The sequence below is a fragment of the Colobus angolensis genome, unplaced genomic scaffold (genome assembly GCF_000951035.1).
Source record: "Colobus angolensis palliatus isolate OR3802 unplaced genomic scaffold, Cang.pa_1.0 Scaffold48, whole genome shotgun sequence".
Lineage (NCBI taxonomy): Eukaryota > Metazoa > Chordata > Mammalia > Primates > Cercopithecidae > Colobus > Colobus angolensis.
The window spans coordinates 4,423,450-4,451,161 of NW_012118265.1; the positions used below are offsets into that span (position 1 = coordinate 4,423,450).

At 39.9% G+C, this 27,712-nt stretch overlaps 1 protein-coding gene across 2 annotated transcripts in view; it reads right to left on the bottom strand.

Moving 5' to 3' along the window:
• Window positions 1-239: 239 nt before the first annotated feature.
• CLRN1 (clarin 1) overlaps window positions 240-27,712 on the bottom strand; it is a 43,102-nt gene continuing 15,629 nt past the window's right edge. Inside the window, exons 2-4 of one of the 2 annotated variants that reach the window (XM_011958955.1) lie at window positions 13,060-13,239; window positions 11,745-11,783; window positions 289-554 (exon numbers count right to left, since the gene is read on the bottom strand). In XM_011958955.1, the coding sequence (XP_011814345.1) occupies window positions 289-554; window positions 11,745-11,783; window positions 13,060-13,239 (485 nt within the window). Of the gene's footprint in view, window positions 555-11,744; window positions 11,784-13,059; window positions 13,240-27,712 lie in introns of both variants that reach the window. The other variant, XM_011958956.1, reaches the window with a different exon arrangement.

Consider the following 27,712-nt stretch of genomic DNA (forward strand, 5'->3'; position numbering starts at 1 on the left):
ATATATGTGTGTGTATATATATGTGGAGTAACAATTTGTCGATTCTAGTCAACTGCCTTTGACTACCTGGGTCAAGCAGTTTTCCACCAGATAAAATAACTTTTCAAAGCCTTCCTTCTGCTTCCCTTACTTTCCAGCCTGTATCCTTAGTACATAATTTGTAAACATTGTCATGGAGGGTCCTGATGCTTTAATGTATGCAGACTAAAAGGATATACAAAATTAACTACATCTAAAAGTGACCAAAGCAAGCCTATTCCCTTGTAAAATTATAGAAAGGTTTGCCTTTCAGTACATTAGATCTGCAGCTACATTAGTTGTTTCTGTGTCTTTAGATTTTGCGAAAGGGAACTGAAATCCAGCAAGTCGTATTAGAAGCCCATTCAGAAAATGAACAAAAAAGCAAATGAAAACGACCCAGAATGAGGTGGTATATTTTTCACTCTGCGTTTTGTAGACATAAGTCCCTTCTTTATAATTTGCAATTTTTTCTGAGAGGTGGTGGATTTTCGCTTCAGAGGCAAACAATATCATGACAAGACAGCCACAGGAGCCTGCAACAGAAGAAACAACATGTTGGGACAAATATTTCCTGACTGTATGGGACAGGGAAGAGGGTCAATGTGTAAACCAAGGAAATCTCTTACCATCATCCCTATTTACATTATCCACAAAAAAAAAAATACTGTGTATTTGTAATCATGAGCCTGATTCTTTAATCTATAGGTGGTAGTGCTTGGGTTATGGTTCTGTTCTGAGTGAAGAAGATTTGTGTGTGTGTGTGTGTAGGAGTGTAGTGGGGGGTAAGGAGGTGGTTAGAATTATGCTGATCTTACAAAGACTGGGAGATCTTCCTCTTCATATGATGTGAAGGCTGGATTGCTAGGTACTTTAAAGGCATAATGGTGGAATCAGGCTACAAAGCAGCCACTGCTATGATGTGGCTTCAAGAGAAAATATTTCTCTGTACTTCACAGCCATGCAGGATAAAGGCCAATCATGCGACCTCTTGTGAAAGGCCCCAGGCCTCCCTTCAGAAGGGTTACCACGGCTCCTTCGGCTTTCACTTGGCCACAGCAGCACAAAGGAAAACCTGAACAAAGGTAGCTATGGATAAGGTGTTGAGGTGGCACACATCTCTATTCTGCTTGTTTGTAACAGAATTTAGATTTTTAGCTAGACATATGAGTGTCTTGAATTAAGACGGCGTTGTTCAACTAAGGGTGGTTGGGATGTATGGGTGGGAAAGTCTTCTTGAACTATACAGGTATTATGGGCCTGTCCTTTCTTCTCTACTTCCTCCTTGCTGTGGCTGAAATATGGATGCAATGGCTGGAGCTCCAGCATACATTTTGGACCAATGTGGCCCCAGAAATGGAAGCAATATGCTGTGGAAAAACAAGAAAGAAGGAGTCTAAATCCCAGATCTTGGAGTCTCTGGACCAGCCCTGGACTTCAACCTCTAGATTTTTATGTGTGAGAAAAAAAAAAAAAACAAAAAACATTTGTTTTATGTAGTACACTATTATTATTTTTCCCCCTCATCTCTCACTGATTGGTAGCCTAATCTTAATAGATGTAGCTGTGATTTGGGTGAGATTGCTGTGGGACAGGGGCACTCCATATTGGCTGGAAGCTGGAAACTCTGGTGAGTGTCTCCCCTGAAGATGGACAATGGGAGACTTCCAGATGGGTAGATGGCACAGGGAGCAGAAGCAGGTGGCAGGAGGGACCAGATCAGGAGCACATGGGATGGCCAGGACTTCACAGCACTTCCACAGCCACTGTTATACCCCAGGCCACCACAATAGGGTTCCAGTTAATAGGAGACTTGCTGGGATGGTTTTCTGCCTTAGGTGAAACCAATTTGGGTTCAAACCCTGATTCCTTTACTTACTATGTAAAAGTAGGCAATTTTAATATTCAGGTCCCGATTTCTTCATCTATAAAAGGTGGTTAATATAAATAAAGCATGATTTGCATTTGGCATTGTAATTGACACATATAAATGCTTACTAATTGGTAGCTATTTGTATGGTTTTTATGGATTCCTTTTTTCTTGCAAGTCCTTATCATAATAGCTTGATTTAGGTCAAACCAATTTGGTTTCAAATCCTGATTCCTCCACTTACTATGTCAAATTAGGCAATTTTATTTCAAATCCTCAGCCCACCCCATATCAGGAACACCTGACTACATCAGGGTAGGCAATATAAAAGAATGTATCACAGTGTCCTTTTTTCCTCCGAATACTCTTCCACTGATTTTATGTCTCCTTTAGGACAGGTAAATGCTTTTTACTCTTCAGTTAAAGTTAATCCAAATATCCTAGGAGTGGCAACATAATGGCTTGAGTTTCTATTCGTTAATTCACTCATTCATTTATTCATTAGACTTATATAGGGGACAGTTGTGGAGATTTAAACATTAAAGAAAATACACATGGTTTCTGCTCCCATGGAGTATAATTGGGCAGAGGACATAAAATCAATTACTAACCAATTACAGTGCATGTAATCAACGGGTAGTAGGGGGGCTGTTACTGAGAGGGTGGGCAGCATCATGGCAGTGTTCTTAGAAGCAGCCAGAAGGAGCTGTAGGAAAAGTTAGCTGAGCAGAGGGAGGCTGGACTGTGTGGGGAGAGCATTGCAGGCAGGAGGAGCTATCATGCAAGTGACAGCCCCCATTCCTTTCCCAAAGGTCAAGCTGGGTTTGGGGTAGAGGTAGAGATTGGGGGGTAGGAATGAGGGGAGAGGTGAACAGAAAAGGCGACATCACATTTCTTCTACTTTAGAATTTCACATAGGACTGGCCTATCAGTTTAATCATCATCAAATAATTGCATAATGTAATTTTCTTGAAATTTCACTTTCTACTATCCTCAGAGTGGTAGCTGAGAATATTCCTTTGTAAAATTTTGTCAGCCTATTTTTGTATTCTAAGCTTAAAACCAGTGCTCTCCCCTGGCAAAACCGTATTATTGCTTTATTGTTAGATCCTAACAAAAAGGCTGCAGTGCTGTTTTCTCTTTATCTTTTATTCGAAAATTGTGGAGAAAATGCCACTGCTTTTACCATAAGAGCCTTCTTTGTCTGAGGAGATGGTGAATTTCAGACAGAAGTGAAACACTATTTCCTGAGCACCTGAAAGGAAAATTCAAGCTCGCTTTCCTTTTCAAGTTGTTAAATATTTTAAAGGTAGTACTTTGTTAAGGAGACAGCATTACAGCAAGGCTGTACTTCAAATTCCTAAAGTAAAAGTTACTTGGGGTGTCATAAGACTCAAAGCCCTTTGCCATAGCTAATATTTCAAGCACACAGCCCCCAAAACAAAGTGTGCTGTCTAGTAGTAGAGAGGACAGTCTGAGATCTTGCTCTGGATTCTAGGGTTGATCGCGAGGTCAGCATTGTCGTTTCAGGGCCAGAGGATAGAAACCCAGCCTGTGTCTCATGACCTTTCAGTGACCGCTAAGAGATAAGAGATATGAAGGGAGACAACTCAGTGTGAACTTGGGATATTTTTGCTTCTCTCTGTCCATGGCTCTAAAAAAGACATGGGATCAAGGATAACTATTTATGACTTATGGACCAAAAGATACGCATGAAGAATTTCTCTTTGTGGCATGGCTGCTAAGGCTATAAAAGAAGTGTGTAAGAGATATGAGTGATGTGAGAATAGGACTAAACCTACCCACTTCCAGTAGGACCCTTTGAATCCAGCAAGAGGGGCTCCTGCTTTGTGCCCCACATTTAAAGGGTTCTGCTCTGTCTCTCTTCTGGAGAGGTTCCTTCCCATAGCACGAAGAATCCTTGAAGTCAATAGAACATACCCATCTGGCGTGCCCGACTCACATTTTAGTCCATACTCCTGGGACCCCGGAATTTACATCATAAATAGCCCTGAGTCCATTTTCAAGGCCTATGTGGTCATTTCTCCTGGGTCAGTCCTCTCTGGGTCAAAGGGTGGCTGAGGAATAGCTGTTTCAAGAGGCATGGTCAGAGCTTGGATACATGGTGCAATGTCCACACACATATGCTTGAGGTTCTTTACCGTGTGCAGTGGAGCCAGGCAGGGGAAGAGAAGTGGGTTTGCATTCATACTCTTGCCCAAGACTTCACAAATGGTAGGATCAGTCCTACATGTCTCTCTCCTCTTTTTCCCAGTTATCCATGTACACCAAGAGCCCAAATTCACGTGGTGCCATTTGGACAGATTCCTTAATGTGTCTGTCCATCTGAGCAACACTGCTCCTGCTCCCAAGAAAGGTTAGAATAAACCAAGACTTTTGAAAGCCTGCCAAACCTTGCTGGAGCTATAATTTGGAGTATAACCAGGCACAAGGCCCAGGTTTTGCTGCCCAGTGTCTTACTCAATGACCTACAGCCATTTTTCCTTTCATCTGTCTGATTTCCCCACCATCTGGCTGGTGCTGTAGGTTTTTTTTCTTCCTTTTAATGACTTTGATTACTGAGTTAATTTCTGACTGAATAGGATAGCTGAGTTATAGGGCTGTCACACCATGAATGATCAGTCAATTAACAAACGTTTGTAATGTGCTAGACACTGCACTGCACATTCATGACTCTCCTCTGACAGCTGTCTGAGACTGCAGAATTGAGCACCGGTCTCCCCCAGTCCTTACTATATGTGAACGCAGGACACAGCCATTGAGAGTTGCTTCTTCATCCCTGCGTGACCCCGAGGGTATCTATGCTTTTATGAGTGGGAACACCCTGCCAGGATCTGTGAGAGTCCACAAGTGCTATGGGTTTGGGTCCTCGAAGGGGAAGAAATCTCTGAAATGTTATCCTATTATCAGTAAGATCATATTTTGGGAAATAATAAATTGGAATTTCAATTCCATTTAGAGTAATGATCAACATTTTCAGAAAGCTTTCAACACATCATCTTCAATTGTCTTATAGGTGACAGATATTAGGGGCATTTCATTGCCAATATAGAATGATAAATTGAGAATTTCCTTTTCAAGGAATATTGAGAGATGATAAATGGGTGTGGGAAAGCCACAACTTTATAAGTGTAGGTGTTAATTTTCTCTAAAATTATGCAAATGTCACTTGAATGTTGGTAATTGAAAGTTAAGGTCACCAGCAATGATTTCTTCCCCCAAAAGAGGTTGTTCTGAGTCTATACTGCTCCAGAGACTGATGGCTACCATCTAGAAAGGGACAGAGAGACAAGTGAAGAGAGTTAATACCAAAGAGTAGATTTTGAGATTGTGATGACAAGCAATTTGGTCATGTGTTTCCAAAGGATAGATGTAGATGAAGGAATAACACCACTGGGTCTAGCCTTTTCACTATCTTCTGTAATGGAAAGTTGAAGAGCCCATATCTAACCTAAGTTTTACAAATGTTATGTTATTGAGAAGGATAATTAATGCAAAGAAGAAATGGTCTAAAAATACAATGTCTATCTAATTTGAATTTATTTTCAGAAATATGTCTGAAAATATGACATTTTCAGAAGAATGTCATTTGTTACCAGAAAATATTTAGCTACTTCCGTTTTATTCATTTATTCAACAACTATTTATTGAGTGCCTATTGCACTGTTGTGGGAACTGGGGGTACAGCACTAAATGAAACAGGTAAAAATCCCTTTCTTCACAGAGCTCTCAGTGATGGAGACAATGGAAAAAGAGGGAGAGGCAATAACTTGATAAGTACATTCAATAGTTTTTCAGAGTGTGATATATATTAAGGAGAATGAAATAAAGCAGAGAAGGGAGATAGGAAGGCTGGGGAGGGATGGCCAGGGGAGGCCTTATAGGGAAGATAACATTTAAGTGCATCTTGAGAGAAATGAGGGAGTGAGAAGGTAGATATTTGGAGGAAGATTATTTCAGGCTGAAGGAAGAGCGAATGCAAAGGAAGTAGGTGGTTTGAGTGAAGAGGGGAGGAAGGTAAGGGATAGAAATAGGTGAGCTGTCTGTGTGTATTTCTGAAGTGGATACATCAAGTGGTGCTTTGGAGGTCACAGCAAGGACTTGGGTTGTGACTCTAAATGAAACAGAAGGGAAGCCATACATTCTGAGTAGGGCAAGAATCTCTTTGCAACTGTGATAGAAAATGATTAAGCATTTCCTTACACAAGGTCATGGCTGGGCCATGTACAAAACAGATGAAACACAGTCTTCCTACCACACCGTGGACATGAATGACCTGGAATGTGATTCTCACAACACTGCCCCTTCAGCCACTTCCCTGCATACGAAAATGAAATTCTTTGCCCACTGCCAACATCAGCTGTCTAACATTACTTCTCTTTTCCTTCTGTGGCCTCTTTTCTAAGTTCTATTCTGAGAAACTAGCAGAATATTTTCATTACTGGGTTTTCCTGCCACAAATCCTTTATCCTTCCTCAGGCTCTGTGGCTTTGATGACTGGACATCCCTGTATCTCTTTCTTGAACTCCTGAAAAAGTGAGCCTCCATAAGGATTGGCGTAGAGATAAGACAAAGATTTTTTTTCACCACCATTTGCAGAATAATGTGCCCCAGACATGTTTCAGAGTCCAGGTTATTATTAATACTGAAACTGATATATAATGTAAGTGTTCTATTTTTAAACTGTTCTTTGTTTTCTTGTCTTTGTGTATATGAATGTGCTTATGTTCCATGCCATAGCTGTAATTATCATAATTAGTTAGGCCCATACTAGGAGCATCCTCTTTTTAAAGAAAGGCAGCAATTTTGTTTGCCTTGCTTGGCATAACTCATAGCAGACGCTATATGTAAGAGAAGGCATAACTCCTGATGCTATGTGTAAGAGAAGCTATATGTAAGAAATGCTACATATAAGAGAATAGTTATAATCATTGCAAATGGTAACAAATACAATTTGCAATAAGTCCACATTTTTGTGGCTTTTATCACCTCCAAAAGGCCTGAACCAATACTTTTCATGTCATTCTCAGAGAGTATTCACAGAACTACTAGGATGTTCTACCACTGACCCATGTCAAGTCTGCCGACTCTCTTCTACATGCAGATCTAGGTAAGGCTCTCTCCTGTCAACTGGGAAACATCTAGAGTGGAATATATAAAAGGCCCACACTCAAATATCAGTGCTGCAACTAAAAACTGTGAATCTAATTGCTTCTATACTCAGCTCCCTCTTTTTTGGTTCTCTCTCTTCTTCTACCTCCTTAAGTTTTCTCTCTCTGTCTCTCTTTCTCCCACTGTATTATAAATCTTGAGGGAAGTTTTTTCACCCCCTTTTCCCTATTCTGCCTTCTCCTGCCCACACCTCTATTACAGGTGGCCAACTTTACACAAAGCTCACTGCTGACTGGTACCCTTAAAACATTCCCTCTGGGATACCCGCAATCTCCCAGTTTTCCCTTTTCCTCTTTCTCTTTGTACATTGCTACTCAGTGTCTTTTGCTGGCTTCTCCTCCTCCTCAACCAGAAAATTAACTGTCAGTGTTCTTCAGGAATTGGTCCTAGGCCAGCTTTTATCTATGTACTTTCTCTCCCTAGGTGATCTCATCCAATGTTATTGCTTTACATAATATCTATATCCTAATAATGCCCAAATTTATGTCTTTCTTCTAGACCTCTTCACTGAAGTCCAGATTCATGTAACTGACTATTTACTTGACATCTGCACTTGGTGGTCTCATAGCATCTCAGACTTGACATGCCCCAAATGGAACACATGATTTTTAGTGCTGAGCTCTTCTCCCCATCTTTTTCTTGCCCTAAACTGCAAGTCTGCTCCTCCCTTGTCTTATCCATAATGCCACCACTATTTATTAGTTGCATAAGCTACCTGAAAAACATTTTTAATGTACTTTCAGAATGTTTTTAGAATCCATTCATCTTTTTTCACCTCCAATGCGATAGTATTGTCTTTCACCAGACATTTCTTAAAGAGGTAAATCAGCTATCAGACATCTCTTTAAAATCTTTCAAAAGCTTTTCATTGCAATTAGAATCAGTTCTAAAAGACTTACCATGGTTAATGTTTAAGGTCCAACATTAACTGGTATCAACTGATCTCTCTAACTTCATTTTTTCCTTGTGCTACTTCCCCCTCACTACCCAGCCCCTAGCCACGTTGGCCTTCTTTTGGTTCCTACAGCAAGCAGATCTCTTTCCCTAGAGTCTTCAGTGTGCTTTCTCTTCTACTTGGGATGTTCTGTGAAGGTTCTCAGTTCCTTCTTAGCTTTAGAACTCAGCTATTGGAGCAGTCTTCCCTGACCACCATACCAAAGCCAGACCTCTGCTGTCATTGTCTTTCATAGCAACTTGTTTATCACCCTCATTGTAATTGTTGCAAACTGTAATAACTTAATTATTTATGTACACTTTTGAAATTAGATGAGATTTTAAAAGGTGTCCGATAGATGATTTACCTCTTTAAGAAATGTCTGGTGAAAGGCCATACTATTGCATATCATAGCAACATGTTTATCACCGTTATTATAATTATTACAATCTGTAATCACTTAATTATTGATACACACTTTTGTTTGACTCTCCCACTAGACTACAAGCTCCATGAAGATAGCACTGTGTGCCTGATTCACTGTGGGATCACCAGTACCTATTATAATGATTGACACACAGTGGGAACTCAGCCAATGTTTGACAAATATGTGAAATATATTCACCTATATTGCAACCCCGAGCACTGGCTACAAATTAGAATGACTCCAGAGAGCTTAAGGTAAAATAGCAGTGCCCAAGCCCTACCCCCAGAGACTATAATTTAATGAGTGTTGTGTGAGACCCGAGATCAGTCATCTTAGAAAGTTCTTCAGATGATTCTAATGTACAGTCAAAGAAGAGAATCGCTGCCCAAAATGAACTATGGGGGATGATGAAGCTCTTATTAAAATCCTACCTTGGGAAAAAGACTTCTCAGCATCAGTTTGTAAATGACAAGATGAGAAAGAGCAAACTGGCTGACTTGCATGGGTTTCATGCAACAATATTACATTGAGAATGCTGAGGAATATGAGCTAAACTGGAGGCTGTGAGAGTGGAAGAAATGTCTTGTTCGGGAGGCAACAGAATATGAAGCCATAAGTATGAGCGAGCTGTATGACTGAAGCCATTGCTGGCCTGGCCCAGTGGGTTGCTTTCTTTCCTTTTCTACCTGCTGGGTCTGGCATGCACCACATTGGGAGGCATAAGGAGATGCCCATAGCAGTACTCTGGGCAGTGTGGAAAGTTCCAGATAGACAATTGAAAGGACTTCTTTTCCCTTTCCTTCCCTTTTCCCCTTCTGCATGCCCCAGGATGCCAAGTCTTGGGTGCCCATCCAGCAGAGAAGTAGACAGTTGAAGAAATGACCGTAGAATGACTTCAGCACAAGGATGGGGGAAGCTTAGGGAACCTGGATGTGAGTGGCAAGGAGAAAAAGAGAAAAGAGGTCCAAGGAGGAAAGCATTTTTCTTCTCTGCTGACAGTGAGCACTGCCACCTGGGCAGCACACACTGGCGAGAGAAGCAAGGGAGGAGAACCAGTCGGTGGAAGAGAGCTGACCTCTGGTGTCTCTTATTGGAATGTGACTCGTATGTGAAATAAAGGACCCCTAATGCAGTCTCTGGCCTCTGAGTATGTGATGCATTGGCTCACATTTAGAATGTTTGGGATAAGGGCTACAAAACCCTACCCTTACACAATTGGGGCTTAGAGCCAGAGTCTGCATGGACATTACAACTGTGAATAAACATTTCCAAAGTTCCAAGGGCTTCTGGGTACCATATGGGATTTAAGGGGAATGAGGAAGTCTGTGATTCCAAAGTGACCTGTTTATCCCAGAGGTCACAAACTGTCAGTCCATCTCACCCTCAAACATGCTTTTTTGTCATAACAGTTCTTTTTTTTTTTTTAGTTATTGAACATTTTGATATTTAAAAAATAAGTATTTGCAGCTTAAAAAAACACTGGGTGATCTAAAAACACTGGGCCTTTATCCTCTGCAAGACACAGATCTGGAGCTGGCTCCTTCCCTTTCTCCCCTTCTCCTCCTTCCATGATTCACAAAATTTTATTGAGCCCAAGCTTTTACAACAAATTTGAGGGTGGGTGAGACGGAACAGAATGCAGGCAGAGGTCCTGATCATTCCCGCATACATTTGTGTGCTCAGGTTCTCCTTGCATTAGGCTTGGCCAAAGGCAGAGATAAGATCGGGGATTTGGATTAAATTCTGTATTCTCTGAGTCATCTCGCTTTTCAAATGCTGTTAGTTTGGTCGTCTGTCAGAACTGTCAAATAATTTGTCTTCCAAATGGGCTGTTCTTTGGAATTTCATTCAGAAGCTGGAGCGCTAGACGGCTGTGCTGCTAATAAGTTGTTGCGTCTCACCTTCACTCCAGCTTTGCTTTTCTCTGCTTTATGATGCCACGTCAAGACTTCCCAAACTAGTTCTGCCTTTTCAGCTGTTTTCTGTCAAACATGAGCACCAGGGGGAGAGGGAAGACAAGAAAAGAAACGAGAGAAAGGCCCACACCTTCCACTTCACTTGTAGTTCTCCCTGGTGGCAGCAACTGGGGAGTTTCCAACCTTTTCCACACTCACAGAAACCCCTCATGGTGTCCCAGAGCCAAGTCCTCAAGGTCTTAGACACAATGCTCTGGGGTCTCTCCTCAAGCTTCTAGGTTCTGACAATGCCAAACTCTTTTGTTGATTCCCCCAAGCCCTAGGGGTGGAAGCTGCTTTCTGACATTATCGTCTTGGAGTTACCTCGGGGTCTCCTTTTTGTTTGTCAGTCCGCCAACACCTGTTGAACCAACTCCCTGTAGCTCAAACTTGAGCCAGCCTCAGAATCTCCTGAAGGGCTTGTTAAAATACGGATGGCCATCCTTCCCCAGACCCCCAAGTTTCTGATTCAGTGGGTCTGGGGTAAGGCCTGAGAATTTGCTGCTTTATCAAGTTTCCAGATGATGCAGATGCTGCTCATCTGGGGACTCCAGTTTGAGAACCACTGCTTTACATTCCATTCCTTCTGTTAAAATCATGTGTAATGGTTATCAGTAAAACAGCACACCACCCAGATCCACCAGTTTGGTTTTGGATGTTTGGTGAGCAGAAGTAATTCTAACTCTCTCTTCTCATCTGGACCTTCACCTGTGACTGAATCACTTTCTCGTTCTATCTGCCCACACCCTGAGCCTGTGCTCTTGGCACTTCTGCCCCGATTGCAATGCATTTGGCCTTTGTTTATGATATTCCATCCCATTCCTCACTGGCTCATGTCCTATTGCTTCAAAGCGCCTGTTCTGCCAGTTCCATCTCATCTGAATTCTGATTGCTGAAACCTGTTCTGTCTAGGTGACCAAGTTAATAGCTCTTTTCTAGGCTTGCTATTTCAAGTCAGCAAATTCATATTGAATTGTCCACTGTGTACAGAGCTTCATGCTGAATGCTTTTGTCAGAGATATAAAGATGTGAAAGACTTAGACTCTTCCCTTATAGGGTAATCATCTGTACAATTTAAAACGGTATTATATACTTGTGACAAATATAAAGAAAATATTAGCAGAATCTCCACTGGAGGATATACTTTGGTTGGGTGAATAATGTGATTAGCAGGATGTGGATGGGGTGAGACCCCAAGCAGTGTGCACAAGTAACAATGAACAGAGGTTACACTGCGAGTAACCTGTTAACTACAGGGCTTTGTTTTATAGAGAGAGATCTATACACACTTGTGGCAGGGATTGAATTGTGTGAGAGAAGGGAGTAGTGTCAAGAGCAAGAAAGTACCTTGAGCCTGGTGCCTGGTGGCTGGCAGCCAAAGGGCAACTTTGAGAGAAAAAGAAACAGTCAAATAGAGATTTTCATTACATTGTTTGCTTTGTGTGAGTTGTTATCTTTCTGTATCTCTCTATGAAACCATCAATAAAATTACTTGCCTCCCAGGAATCTGACAAAGTGTTGGATCTTTTTGCAAATTTAGAATGGGGTGAAGTCAGAGATCTCCTACAGAACAGCTACATATAAATTATACACACATTTTTCATTTTCTCGTCTTTCTCCTTCTCCCACTTGCAAATAGTAAGCACCGTTTGGCACTGACTGGGTTTTATATCTTTTTCCATCAGCCCTGGCTATTGAGTAGCACATGTTTATTGATGAACTAATTTCTGGCTTTAGAGTTTATCCTTGCCCAGATACACTTAGCATTAGGCAACACAAAGTATCTACAAACTTGAACATGGCTGCTCATATGTAGGTGGAACACTGACCCTTTACTCTTTTTTGATGCCATTTATTTATTTTTATTATTATGTATACATAATAGCACATTATTGAACACTGAGAAATATTGATAAGTATGAGCAAAAATAAAAGTACCCCATAGTGTCATGGGTCAGAGACAACCACAACCAACACACTGGCGTCTCTATTGTCTGTCTGTCTATCTGTCTATCTATCTATCTATCTATCTATAAATACTTTATGGGTGTCTGTATGAATAACTATGATGCTGACATTAAATTATATTTTTGAAGATGTAATCAAGAGGATAAATGCTTGTCTCAAAAAGTTACATGGAAAAAGCAGTATGTAAACTTATATAAACATTGTGAACTTAATTTGATTATATATATAGAGAGAATATACATATAAAATACATATATGTATATATAGGGACTATATATATGAAATAGATAGGTAGATGATAGATAGACAGATAGACAGACAATAGAGACTCCAGTGTGTTGGTTGTGGTTGCCTCTGACCCATGACACTATGGGGTACTTTTATTTTTGCTCATACTTATCAATATTTCTCAATGTTCAATAATGTGCTATTATGTATACATAATAATAAAAATAAATAAATGGCATCAAAGAAGAGTAAAGGGTCAGTGTTCCACCTACATATGAGCAGCCATGTTCAAGTCTGTAGATACTGTTGAACAAGTGCGGTATTTCCACACTTTTTGTTATTATATATGATACTACAGTGTGCATCCATGTATATATGTTAAGATTATAACTTTATATTTAGGTAGATCATCTTTTTGACATATTGAAAAGCACATTTGTCTTCAGAGGTAGAGTTTTGTACTTACCTGAAATGAAGCTCAAAAGGTACAACCCTAGGGGACCATGCAGAGTTTCAAAGGGTTTTCCAAAAGCATTGTACATAAAGAAGGCTGTCCCCACCATGGTTAACACAATAAGGATGGCAGAGAAGAGAATGACATTGACGTGGATGCTTACTGGGATCGCTTTGAGCAAATCTGGAAAAACTGAAGATAAGACAAAACTAGGGTTAGAAGAAGTTTCATTAGCAGTAGTCTGCAAGTATAATTTTAAAAATTCAATCTCACTTTTTAAATTTCAAACATCACTACAATCCTTCTGATGAATACATTCTCACTAATTTATAAGGGGTTTACACAAAAGTTTAAAGATAGGATCATTTTATAGAGTGCACCAGTAAAAATTAGCAAAGAGGAGATTTGAGGTAATTTATTTTCTGAGCTTGGTTGTATGTAATGATTTAAACAAATAAGTTCTGGCTTTATAACCCAATCTGTACATTTTAATAACCAAGCTTTTAATAACCTTTCTCAGTCGTCATTTAAAAAAATCCATCTTAACTTGCAATGATATTTTAAGTTTGGAGATATCTGGAGCTTTCAAACATCAGGAAGTTTTCGTATTTACTTTGTTACAAAAAAATTGTTTCTAGTCTACACCAAGATTAAAGAATGGAGATATTTTCAGTCAACTTCAATATTTTAATGTAGCACAAAGCTGTGGGAAAGTAATTTCTGGTACTATGGGAAATATTTCCACGTAGAAAACAAGCCAAATCTATTTCTAGATTTTGTGTTCAGGGCAAGTTTTTCTTGTTTGCAGAGAAAGCAAAACCCTACGTTTTAGGGTTTCTTTTATCCGGTGAGGCATCAGCATGCTTAGCCTCAACAAATCTGGCAGGACCAATCTGGAGAAGTTTAATTCAGTTTATTTTAGTTCTCCAAACATGTATCAAGTGCTTAAGTTATTTACTGAGCACCTACTGTGTGTCAGGCATTATTCTAGGTGTTGGAAGTAGAGCCATAAAACAAGATGGACAAAGTTCCTGTTGTCTCACAGAGCTTATAACCTAACGGGAGAAGACAGACCATTAGAAAGTAAACAAACAAATAAACGTGATAGCTTATCTCCAAAGATGGCCCCAATCAATGCTTTTCCCCCTTTTATACATGTGTCGCTTCTCATTTAAGAGGTAGAATTTTTTCCCCAATGCCTTTGAACTTGGATTGGCCTTTGATTGCTTTGACCTCCTGAATATGGCAGCAGAAGTACATTGTGCCAGTTCCAGGCCAGTTTGATAAGAGAACCAGCAGTCTCTGCTTTTTTTTTCTTTTGGAAGCTTGAGTTGCCAAGAAGTCCAGGCTACTCTTCTGGAGAGAAAGCCTGCCTGGAGGAGCACTGAGGCACCAGACACACAAGGGAAGAAGCTGTCCTGGATGGCAAGCCCAGAAAAGATGACTCCAACCCAGCTGCTATGTAACTGCAACAGTTAGGAGAGACCCTATCAAGAACTGTCCAGGTGATAAGTAAATTTTTGTTTTAAGTCCCTGAACTTTATAGGAGAGCTGTTATCCAGCGGTAACAATGATAGAGGTGTAGAAATTTTAGGCAGACAGGGGCAGGTCCCTGGAAAAACCTCACTTTTGAGCTGAAAAGCCTGAAACCTGCAGCCCAAAGTGAAAACTTCCATCCTTGTGTGCCCATTGTTTCCCAATTGGTTCTTTCTGAATAATGTCTTTTTGCTAATAGAGTGTTGCCTTTTCCAAAACTATGTATGGCCTGCCCCACCTCCTATCCTCTGCCTATAAACACCTCAGACTCAGCCAGTAGAGAGGAGAAGTGGCTGGACATCAGAGAGAGGCAACTTGACTTCAGAGATGGTGGTTGGACATTGGAGAGATGTGACTTGACTTCAGGAGAGAGTGACCTGCCGTTCCCATTCCCTTTTCAGCTTCCTTCTCTGCTGAGAGCCGCTTTCATTGCTCAGTAAAATTCTTTGCATTCAAAATCCTTCAGTTCATCTGTGTGACCTCATTCCTCTTGGGCAGCAAACAAGAATTCAGGATGCACAAATTGTGGGTACCCCAAAAGACTGTCACCCTGGCCCTTTGCCCTCACTGGCAGAGGGCAGCCACCCCAAGTGATGAAGCAAAAGGCCCACTGAGCTGACAACACATTGCTGTCCGCAGATGGCGGAGCTAAGAGAGCACTGTAACACACACACCCTCTGGGGCCCTGGGGTCGCAGGCACCCCCACTTGGATGCTGCTGCAGGGCCTGCATGGAGTTTGCTCCTGACAGCATTAAAGCAGCCAGCTAGTTCCTGCACTCATTCACTCGTGTGCTCCCTCCTCCAAGAGGTTGAGTGGGGCAGGCTGAGTAAATGGGGCACCCCTGTTGTGAGTCCCGTGAAGGGGTCAAGAAAATAGCCTGCATCAACAAGATAGTTTCAGATAGTGAAACATATGATAGAGAAATAAAATAGGGTAATGGGATTTTGAGTGATCTCTGAGTGGATGGGGGTGGTCAGGAAAGTGATACGAGCTGACACCTGAATGTTGAGAAGGAAATCACCCCTTGAAGATCTAGGGGAAGAGCTTTCCAGGGAAAAGAAGCACAACTGAGGCAGGAATGAGCCAGTGCAGTGGAGCCTGGTGAATGGTGAGGAGGTGGAAGTGGGATTGTTGTGCTGGGATCAGATTGTTGTACCCACTGGATCCTGGCCTATTGACCATGGCAAGGAGTCAGCTTTTTATTCTAAATTTATTAGGAAGCCACTTGAGAGTTTTAAGTAGGAGAGGGACACAGTCTCCTTCATGATATTCAAAACTCTTTCTGAATGCTGACTAGTGATCACAAGGGGGTGGGGAAGGACAAATATCCAGAGATCTAAGGGAGGCTATTTACAGAAGTGAGAGATGGGGGTTCGCCTACGGTGGGAGAGGTTGTCAGATTTGGGATACATTTTAGAGATGGAAGATAGGAGTTGTTAAAAAAAAAAAAAAAAAGAGGAATCCAGGCTGGGCACGGTGGCTCATGCCTGTAATCCCAGTACTTTGAGAGGCCACGGTGAGCGGATCACAAAGTCAGAAGGCTGAGGCAGGAGAATTGCTTGAACCCGGGAGGCAGAGGTTGCAGTGAGCCAAGGTCCCACCACTGCACTCCAGCCTGGGTTACAGAGTGAGAATCAGTCTCAAAAAAAAGAAGAGTCAAGGATTACTCCAAAATTTTTGTCTTGAGCAACTGAATAAATGGTGATGCTGTTAACTGAGATAGACTAGTAGAAGAGACAGGCTTGGGCACCAGGATGGGAAGTGATGCAAGAGTTCTGTCTTAGATGTTTTACATTTGAGTTTCCTTAAAACCTCCAAGTAGAAATGTCAAATAGGATTTATGTTTCTGGAGGTCCAGGGAGAAGACTGGGGTGTTTAAGAGGACTGGGACTAGGGTAAGGCAAACAAGGTGCCTAGGGTGGAAAAGGTAAGGTGGTAGTCACTCTCCAGGGCCAGTCCTGTACTTGCATGGGCCCGATAAAGAATGTTTCCTTAAACTTTATGTGCTAGGTGCCTCCATGACCTCTCCGTAGTCCTACCCTGGTATTTAACCCCATTGGAATAGACATCCCAAGGAGATGAACCCAAGGAGAAGCTGCAGTTCAAGAGAGAAGCCCTGAAGCTCCCCCATGTCTACAAGTACAGAAAAGGAGAAAAGCCAACCAAGAAGACTGGGAAAAGAGTCATTTGTGAGTTAGGAGCAGACCCAGGAGTGAGACAGCAGGGAAGCAAATGGAAAAAAAATGTTTCAAGGAGGAGTAAATAGTCATCTGCACAAATGCATGTTTCATGGCCACAACACTCTACTCCTGACCACATGCTGGAAGGGGGCCAGGAGAGAAAGTTTGATTGGTTCAGAACAAGCCCTTCACCACTGCTGGATGTAACTAACTGCACATGTACATACATGAAATAAGCTTAGTGCTATCCAATAGCGAGCATTCTCTTCATAAATACAGAAGTGTTTGGATCCTGATGGTGTTTACCAGTGTCCTCACTCAGGAGTCATGGGCAGGTCATTTGACTGCTGAGTTTTAGTTGCACTACATTTCCTTTATCTTCTCACAATCAGAGAAATGCACATTAAAATTATGAGATACCATTTTCAACATATCATGTTTACAAAGATGAAAACATTTAGCAATATCCTGTGTTAGCTAGGGTACAGGGAAATGGGGACCCTTGTGCATTTTTCTTGGGAGTGTAAATTGGTATAACCTCCTTTGAGACAGCTGGGCAATATCTGTAAAGCATTACAATGCACATATCCTTTAGCGAAGCAATTTAACTTTCAGGATTTTATCCCATGAATATTTTTGCACATGAATCCAATAAAGTATTACAAGGATATTCATTGCAGCATTTTTTGATAATAAGAATAGGTTGGAAATAACGTACATGTTTAGCAGTAGCATACTCATACAATGGAATATTAGTCAATGATTACAAAGAATGAAGCAAATCTATAATAACATGTATGGAATTATTCATCAAAATGTGATGTGAGGTGAAAAAACAAGCCAAATAAATGAAGACATATGTGTACCATTCTGCTATTTGGGAAAAAAGCCAAAAGGGAATGTGAATAATAATAAATATTAATAATTATTTAAGCACTTATCTGATTTAATTCTCTCAACAGCCCTATGAGATAGGTACCATTATTAAAAACTGAGGCACAAAGGCCATGTACCATGCCCAAGATTTATACTTACCGGCATAATAGGAATTTGAATTCATGTTCTCACTTTTAACCACCTTGTTACAGCAGCCCTAGGGACTGGCATGTGTGTCTAGGCAGAGACTATTTCTGCAAAAGTGGTAACATTGCTTCTGGGAAGGAAGACTGAGGAACAGTTCATCATGTACCTTTTTGTACTAAAATGTTTTTTTTTCACTTTTCTGCAAGCATTGTCTATTCAATGAATACATAAATACTTTTTTTTAATAATTGGAAGGATAAATGAAGACAGAAAAATTCCTGACTGTTATAGATTAAAAGAAACTTAAGAGACATATTAATAAAATGTAATGTATGGCTATTGTTTCTGAATCTGGTTTGTGATTTGAACAGACCAATTCTAAGAAGATGATTTTGAGATAGCGAGGAAAAATTGGACATGGACTGGGTATTAGATGATATTTTATCATTGTTATAGATTTTATTGGTTATGTTAATGGTGTTGTGGTTGCGCTTTTAAAAGTCCTTATTGGTTAAAAATGATACAGATGAATGGATGGCTGGATGACTGGATGAAAAGATAAAGATAAAATATGTAAAGACACCCATAGGCCTGAAATAAAGGGATGGAGGAAAATCTACCAAGCAAACAGAAAACAGAAAAAAGCAGGGGTTGCAATCCTAATTCCAGACAAAAAAGACTTCAAACCAACAAAGATTAAAAAAAATACAAAGAAGGGCATTACATAATGGTAAAGGGTTCAATTCAACAACATCTAACTATCCTAAATATATATGCATCCAACACAGAAGCAGCCAGATTCATAAAGCAAGTTCTTAGAGACCTATAAAGAGATATAGACTCCCACACAATAGTAGTAGGAGACTTCAGCACTTCATTGACAGTATTAGGTCATTGAGGCAGAAAATTAGCAAAGATATTCAGGATCTGAACTCAACATTGGACCAAATGGATCTGATAGACCTCTACAGAACTCTCTACCCAAAACCAACAGAATATACATTCTTCTCATCACCACATGGGACATACTCTAAAATCAACCACATAATTGAACATAAAACAATCCTCAGCAAATGCAAAAGAACCAAAATCATATCGAACATCCTCAGACCACAGTACAATAAAAATAGAAGTCAAGACTAAGAAAAGTGCTCAAAACCATGCAATTACATGGAAATTAAACAACATGTTCTTGAATGACTTTGGATACATAAGGAAATTAAGGCAGAAATCAAGAAGTTTTTTGGAACTAATGAGAACAAAGATACAACATACTAGACTCTCTGGGACACAGGTAAGGCAGTGCTAAGAGGTAAATTTAAAGCACTAAATGTCCACATCAAAAAGTTAGAAAGATCTCAGATTAACAACCTAACATCAGAATGGAAATAATTAGAGAAGCAAGAACAAGTCAACCCCAAAGCTAGTACAAGACAAGGAATAACCAAAATCAGAGCTGAACTGAAGGATTCAGACACAAAAAACCATTCAAAAGATCAAGAAATCCAGGAGCTGGTTTTTTGAAAAAATTAATAAGATAAATAGGCCACTAGCTAGCCTAATAAAGAAGAAAAGAGAGAGGATTCAAATAACACAATTAGAAATGATGAAGAGAATGTTACGACTGACCCCACGGAAATAAAAACAACCATCAGAAACTACTACAAACACCTCTATGCACACAAACTAGAAAACGTAGAAGAGCTAAATAAATTCCTGGATACAAACATCTTCCAAAGACTGAACCAAAAAATTGATTCCACTTCTAAAATTATTATTGGTCTATTTAGGGAATCAGTAATAAATACTCTACCAACTAAAAAATCCCAGCACCTGAAGACTTCACAGCCAAATTCTACCAGATGTATAAAGAAGAGCTGGTACCATTCCTACAGAACCTATTCCAAAAAAAAAATGAGGAGGAGGGACTCCTCCCCAACTCATTTTAGGAGGCTGGCATCATTCTGATACCAAAAATCTGGTAGAGACACAACAAGAAAAGAAACTTCGGGCCAATATCCGTGATGAATATCAGTGCAAAAATCCTCAACAAAATACTTGCAAACTGAATCCAGTAGCACATCAAAAAGCTAAACCACCACAATCAAGTAGGCTTCATCCCTAGGATGCAAGGCTGGTTCAACATAAGCAAATCAAAGAATGTGATTCATCACATAAACAGAACTAAAGACAAAAGCCACATGATGATCTCAATAGAGGCAGAAAAGACTTTTGATAAAATTCAACACTGCTTCATGTTAAAAACTGTCAATAAACTAGGTATTAAAGGAACATACCTCAAAATAATAAGAGCCATATATGACAAACCACCACCAACATCATACTGAATGGGCAAAAGCTGGAAGCATTCTCCTTGAAAACTGGCACAAGACAAGAATGCCCTCTCTCACCACGCCTATTCAACATGGTACTGAAAGTCCAGGTCAGGGAAATCAGGCAAGAGAAAGAAATAAAGGGCATCCAAGTAGGAAGAGAGGAAGTCAAACTATATCTGTTTGCAGAGGACATGATTCTATATCTAAAAATCCCCAGAGTCTTAACTCAAAAACTCCTTCAGGTGATAAACAACTTCAGCAAAGTCTCAGGATACAAAAAATCACTAGCATTCCTATACACCAACAACACCCACGCTGAGAGCCAAATCAGAAAGGCAATCCCATTCACAATTACCACAGAAAGAATACAATACCTAGGAATACAGCTAAGCAAGGAGGTGAACAATCTCTACAATAATAGTTACAAAACACTGCTTGAAGAAATCAGAGAAGACACAAACAAATGGAAAAAACATCCCATGCTCATGGATAGGAAGACTCAATATCATTATATGTTATTCCTAACAAATTACCAATGACATTCTTCACATAACTAGAAAAAAGCTATTTTAAACTTCATATGGAACAAAAAAAGAGCCCAAATCGCCAAGGTAATTCTAAGCAAAAAGAACAAAGCTGGAGGCATCATGTTACCCAAGTTTGAAATATGCTATAGGGCTACAGTAACCAAAACAGAATGATACTAGTACAAAAACAGGCACATAGACCAAATGAACAGGATAGAGAGCCCCAAAATAAGGCCACACACCTACAACCATCTGATCTTCAACAAACCTGACAAAAACAAGCAATGGAGAAAATATTCCCTACTCAATAAATAATGCTGGGATAACTGGCTAGCCATATGCAGAAGATTGAAACTGGACCCCTTCCTTACACCATATATAAAAATCAACTCAAGATGGATTAAAAATTTAAATGTAAAACCCAAAACTATAAAAACCCTAAAAGACAACCGAGGCAATACCATTCTGGACATAGGACCTGACAAAGATTTCATGACAAAAACACCAAAAGCAATTGCAACAAAAGCAAAAATTGACAAATGGAATCTGATTAAACTTAAGAGCTTCTGCATGGTAAAATAAACTATCAAAAGAGTAAGCAGATAACCTACAGAATGAGAGAAAATATTTGCAAGCTATGCATCTGACAAAGGTCTAATACCCAGCATCTATGACGAACTTAAACAAATTTACAAGAGAAAAACAAAAAACCCCACTAAAAAGTGGGCAAAGGACATGAACAGACACTTTTCAAACAAAGATGTACATGTGGCCAACAAACATATGAAAAACTCAAAATCGCTGATCATTAGAGAAATGCAAATCAAAACCACAATGAAATACCATCTCACTAATTAGAATGGCTTTTATTAAAAAGTCAAAAAATAACAGATGCTGGCAAGGTTGCAGAGAAAAGGAAACACTTATACACTGTTTGTGGGAATGTAAATTAGTTCAACCACTGTGGAAAGCAGTATGGTGATTCTGCAAAGAGTTAATAGCAGAACAACCATTTCACCCAGCAATCCCGTTACTGGGTACCTACCCAGAAGAATAGAAATCATTCTACTATAAAAACACATGCATGCAAATGTTCATTGCAGCACTATTTACAATTCTGAAGACACAGAATCAACCTAAATGCCCATCAATGATAGATTGGATAAAGAAAATGTGGCATATATACACCATGGAATACTATGCAACCATAAAAATGAATAAGATCATGTCTTTTGCAGGAAGATAGATGGAGTTGGAGGCTATCATCCTTAGCAAACTAACACAGGGACAGAAAACCAAATACTGCGTGTTCTCACTTATAAGTGGGAGCAAAATGATGAGAACTTACGAACAGAAAGAAGGAAACAGCAGACACTGGGGTCTTCTTGAGGATGGAGGGTGGGAGGAAGGCAAGGAGCAGAAAAGAATCTGTATAACAAACCCTCATGACAGGAGTTTATGTAACAAACTTTCACAGGTACCCCCAAATCTAAAATAAAAGTTTTTTTTAAAATAAAATAAAATTTCTCAGCTCTATTAGTCCATTCTCTCATTACTATAAAGAAATACCTGAGACTAGGTGTTTTGTTTTTTTTTTTTTGAGACAGGGTCTTATTGCATTGCCCAGGCTGGAGTACAGTGGCTCCATCTTGACTCTCTGCAACCTCCACCTCCCAGGTTCAAGTGATTCTCCTGCCTCAGCCTCCCGAGTAGCTGGGATTACAGGCACCTGCCACCATGCCTGCCTAATTTTTATATTTTTAATAGAGATGGGGTTTCACCATGTTGGCCAGGCTGGTCTCCAATTCCTGACCTCAAATGATCTGCCTGCCTCAGCCTCCCAAAGTGCTGAGATTACAGGTGTGAGTCACCACGCCCGGCCTGAGACTGGGTAATTTTAAAAGAGATGAGGTTTAATTGGCTCACAGTTCTCCAGGCTGTACAGGAAACATGGCAGAGTCAGCTTCCAGGGAGGCCTCTGGGAATTTAACAATCATGGTGGAAGGCAAAGTCGGAGCCAACACTTCACATGGCCAGAGTAGGAGAAAGAGAGAGAGGGGAGGTGCCACACACTTTTAAACAACCAGATCATGTGAGAACTCACTCACTATACAATACGGAGGGGGAACAGTGCTAAACCATTTATAAGAACTCTGCCCCCATGATCCAATCACCTCCCACCAGGCCCTACCTCCAACAGTGGGGATTATAATTCGACTTGAGATTTGGGCAGGGACGACATCCAAACTCTATTATCAGCTCTGTTTGGAAGACTGCAGTGGTGGCAACGTGGATATTAAAGGTCACAGATGCTGACCTCCTGTTGTCAGTACTTGCAGTTGTCCACTATGCCCCGTCTTCCGGCAGCATAGCAGTCTCATACTTCCGGCAGCGTAGTTCGTCTTACAGGATGGATCCCAACCTATGATGGCTTGATTTTTCAACCTTACGATGGTCTGAAATTTATAAGCATTCAGTAGAAACTGCACTTTGAATTTTGAGTTTTGATCTTTTCCCAGGCCAGTGATATGCGATAGGAAACTCTCAATGCCAGGCAGTGGCACCAAGCGCAGCTCCCAGCCAGTCACAGCATCACGAGGGCCAGCAACCGGTACTCTACAGTATCCCATGTTGCCAGGTGCTTTGGCTCAGCTGTAGGCAATGTGTGTCATGAGTACATTTAACGTAGGCTGAGCTAAGCTATGATGTTTGGTAGATTAGGTGTATTAAAAGCATTTTCAACTTAACGATATTTCAACTTATGACGGGTTTATTGGGAAGTAACATTATCATAAGTCGAGGCACACCTATACTACAATAACCCACCTTCTGGAGCCTCCCTTACACTCAGTCAGCTATTGACTTGGTTTTTACTAGCAATTATTAAACAAACAAACAAACAAACCCTGATTCCATTCATCTCCCCACCTGTTAAAAAGATAGCTACTTCATCCTCTGTGATAGGGTGGTTAGATTAAGCCTGTCTGAAAACTGAGGGTTGTTACCAAATTGAAACAAATACAGAAAGAAGTTGCACTGATTTTGCCTCCTGGAAAAGCCAGAAGCTAAAATAAATTGTCATGTGGCGCAGTTTAATTTTTGTGAAATCTCTGAAATTCTCACTGTTGTGAGAACATGACCCAGCAGGACACTAATCCCTGCATGCTATATTTACACTTCATCAGGTTTCTTCTTCTTCTTCTTGTTCTTTTAATCAAAAATCCCCGAGTCTGTAATGATCAGCCAGAACTCTGGTAACACCCTTCTGTTTTCTGACCAACACTAATATGACTTTTCCTTGGTTGAAGCTGAGAGTGGACCATTCAAATAAATATTGAGAGTTGTCACTTTAATGATGTTGGATATTGTGTATCTAGGAGGTAGATTTGCTTGGTCTTTCTGTTCTTTTAGATTTAGGATTACAACACAGAAAAAGGATTTGAACATTTTGATCTGTGGAGGAGTTGTCATTGATCCAGCAAGTCACTTCTGGTCTCCAGAAAGTATTTGATTAGCTATTGACAAGTGAAAGGGAGTTATTTATCAAAACACACAGCTGATGCCACATTAGTAACATAACTTTGTGCATTCAGAATTACCCTCCCTCTCTTTCATTCTCTTATCTTTGATTTATTCACTCTATGAGTCAATGTTTCTAGGTGTCCTCATCCTTAAACCATCTCAGACCCCTAATTGCCCTTTTCTCTCCATTATCACCAAACTTCTTCAAAGAACAATATGCAAGTAATAACAATAAGAAAAAAAGCCAATAATTATAAAACATTTGCTATGTTTCAAGTACTTTTTTTTTCTTTGAGATGGAGTCTCGCTCTGTCACCCAGGCAGTGGGTGGAGCCCACTGCAGCCTCCACCTCCAGAGTTCAATGATCCTCCCACCTCAGGCTCTCAAGTAGCTGGGATTACAAGCATGCACCACCAAGCTCAGCTGATTTTTGTATTTTTAGTAGAGACAGGGTTTCACCATGTTGACCAGGCTGGTCTTGAACTCCTGGCCTCAAGTGATCCACCCGCCGTGGCCTCCCACAGTGCTAGGATTGCAGGTGTGAATCACCACACCCTTCCAAGTACTTTATATATATATAACATAAATTAGCACATTTAATTCTAACAATATGAGGAAAGTATTATTTTATCCTTAAAGTATAGATTTCAAAACACCAAGGCACAGAGAAGTTAAGTAATTTGCCCAAAATCACACAGTGGCATTGATTTTATTTTTTCCTTGCTATTTTTAAGATTAAAGTAAATTTAGCAGAGCATAAATAATCCCTTTTTAGTGTATAGTTCTGTGAGTTTTGACAAATGCATACAGTCATGTAACCACCACAATAATCAAGATATAGAATAATTTCACTATTCTAAAAACTCTCCCCACCCCTCCCAGGAAGTTTTGCCCCTTTGCAGTCAACTCTTCCTCTACCCCCAGGTCCATATGTGTAGCTATAAGAAGCTGCTGAGTGTTTTCCAAAGTGGCTCTACCATTCACCTTCCCACTAGCAATGTATGAGAGTCCTACTTATTCCACATTCTGGCTGGCACTTGGCAGGTTTTTTAAAGTGGTAGCCATTTAATAGATATGTAGTTTATCTCAGTGTTGTTTTAATTTGCATTTCCCAAGTGTCTAATGATGTTGAGCATTTTTTGGAGAGCTTATTTGCCTTTCACAGGTCATTTTTGATGATGTGTTCATAGTATCTTCTGTGCATTTCTTATTGGATTGTTTATTACTGAGTTTTGAAAAGTCTTTATGCATGTTAGATACAAACCCTTTATCTGATAAGAAATTCACAAATATTTTCTCCATCCATGGCTTGTATTTTCATTCTCTTATCAGTGTCTTTTGAAGAGTAGTTCTTATCTTTATGAACTCCAATTTATCAAGATTTTTTACGTATCAAGTTTCAAATGTCAAATCTAAGAAGTCTTTGCCTGATGCAAGGTCACAAATATTTTCTGCTGTGTTTCTCTCCTTGAAGTTTTTAGTTCTAGGTTTACATTTACATCTATGATCTCTTTCAGGTTATTTTTTGTATATAGTACAAGTTTGAGTCAAGGTTAATTTTGTATTTTTGCATATAGATATCCAATTGTTTCAGAACTTAGAAAACTGAACATAGACTTAACATATAACCCAGCAATCCCATTGCTCGGTGTTTACCTAAGAGAATCGAAAACGTGTTCACACAAAAATCTGTATGCAAATATTTACTTTATTCATATTTGCCAAACACTGGAAACAACTTAGTATCCATTGACAGGTGAACAGATAAACAAGCCATGGCCCATCCATGTGATGAAATACTAGTCAGCAATGAAAAGATACTGCTACTCACAGTAACTCGGAAAGATCTGAAGTAACTATGCTAACTGGAAGAAGTCAGACTCGAGAGGCTGCATGCTGCATGATTCCTTACATATGACATTCTGGAAAAAGCAAAATGATAAGGACAGAAAACAGATCAGTGGTTGCCAAGGGGTTGGGGGTAGGAGAGGAGATGGAGCAAAAAAGGGACAGAAGGAACCCGGGAGTGATGGGTGCATTCTATGTCTTGGTTGTGGTGGTCATTATAAGCCAATATACATTAGTCAAAATGCATTAGTCTAATGCATACATTAGTCAAAATGCATCCTAAGAAGGATGAATTTTACTGTATGTAAATTATGCCTCAATAAACCCGACTGAAAACAAATCAAAGCTAGATGGAAAGAGGTTTGGGAGGAATTCAGGGCAATGGAGGTAAAATAGGAGTAGCAAGAGAGGGTGATAGGACCCAGTGTGTTTTTGTTTTGTTTTACTTTGTTTTTAGAAGTTGAAAGATGCAGGTTGGCAATTGAAATGGAATTTCAAATCCCCTTATTAAAAAAAATTAATCCAACATACTTGGGGGATTGTCAACATGTTACATGGACACTGACTCCCGTTTAATAGTAGGTTTAAAGTTCCAGATTTGGGAAAAGAATTCATTGCACACCTGAACATGACAAAGCTCTTTTTTTTTTAAAGCAGAGAAAGGGGATTGAAGGAAGATGGATTTTCTTCCAACCCTGTTTCTGTTAGTTTGTCCCAAAGCCCCACTGTCTATGGAGGACCTTTTTTTATGAACAACATTGTAACAATAAAATTAAAATTAAAATTGGAATTTCACCCATACTCCTAACCAACATAAAAAGCAAAATTTTTCTTTATTTTTGTTCCTTTGAAATCTTTGTTCATCTTACTATTTCCTATATTACTATTATCTCAATGCAGTTTTGAAATCACCTTCTGTTCTTTTCACTCAGAATATAAGCATTTTCTGTGTTATGCATATTGTCTTCATAACTACCATTTAGATAATGCATACGTTTCTAACCAAACGGATGCCCTGCAATCTGTTAGGTCATCTTCTATTGGTTCAGCATTACAGCTCATGCTTCCAGGAACATCTCTAAGCACATACCTTTTTCTTTTTTATTTTGGAGATGGGGGATATATGGGAATAACCTTTTTGGGTGAATTCCCAGGAAAGGGATTACTTGGGTAATGGTGCTTTCTAAAAGAATGCTAGTTGTGGTATAGATCCCAGGTAACCTCAAGAACATGAGTGGCGTTTTGTAATATATATATATTAAACTCTACTTTTTCAACCATGATTCAAAGCTTGATTCCCTCTCCGTGAAGTCTGGAAAGCAGAAATTTCTGACAAGATACCTAGTCAGAACAGACAGCTAGAAGGAACTAGTCACTGGGTTCTCTATCCTAGTAGCAGAACAGAAGGCACCTAAGCTACAGGAGAGAGAAAGCAAAAAAGGAAATCCACGCTGCATACCTTGGCATGCAGAGAGAGGCTGTCATACCCTCATTACTCAAGTCTGCTATTACGAAACAGAGCTGAGTAAGTCATAAGTTAATGACTTGGAGTGAAAACAGTGATAGGGATGCTCTCGTAGGAAAGCTGCCCTCCTGCAGTCATTTGGTGGGGGCTCTAATTTTTAGGCTGTGACCCTTGCCTCCCTGCCTTTACTCTCCTGCTCAAATGAGAACCCCTGAGGCTCTGATC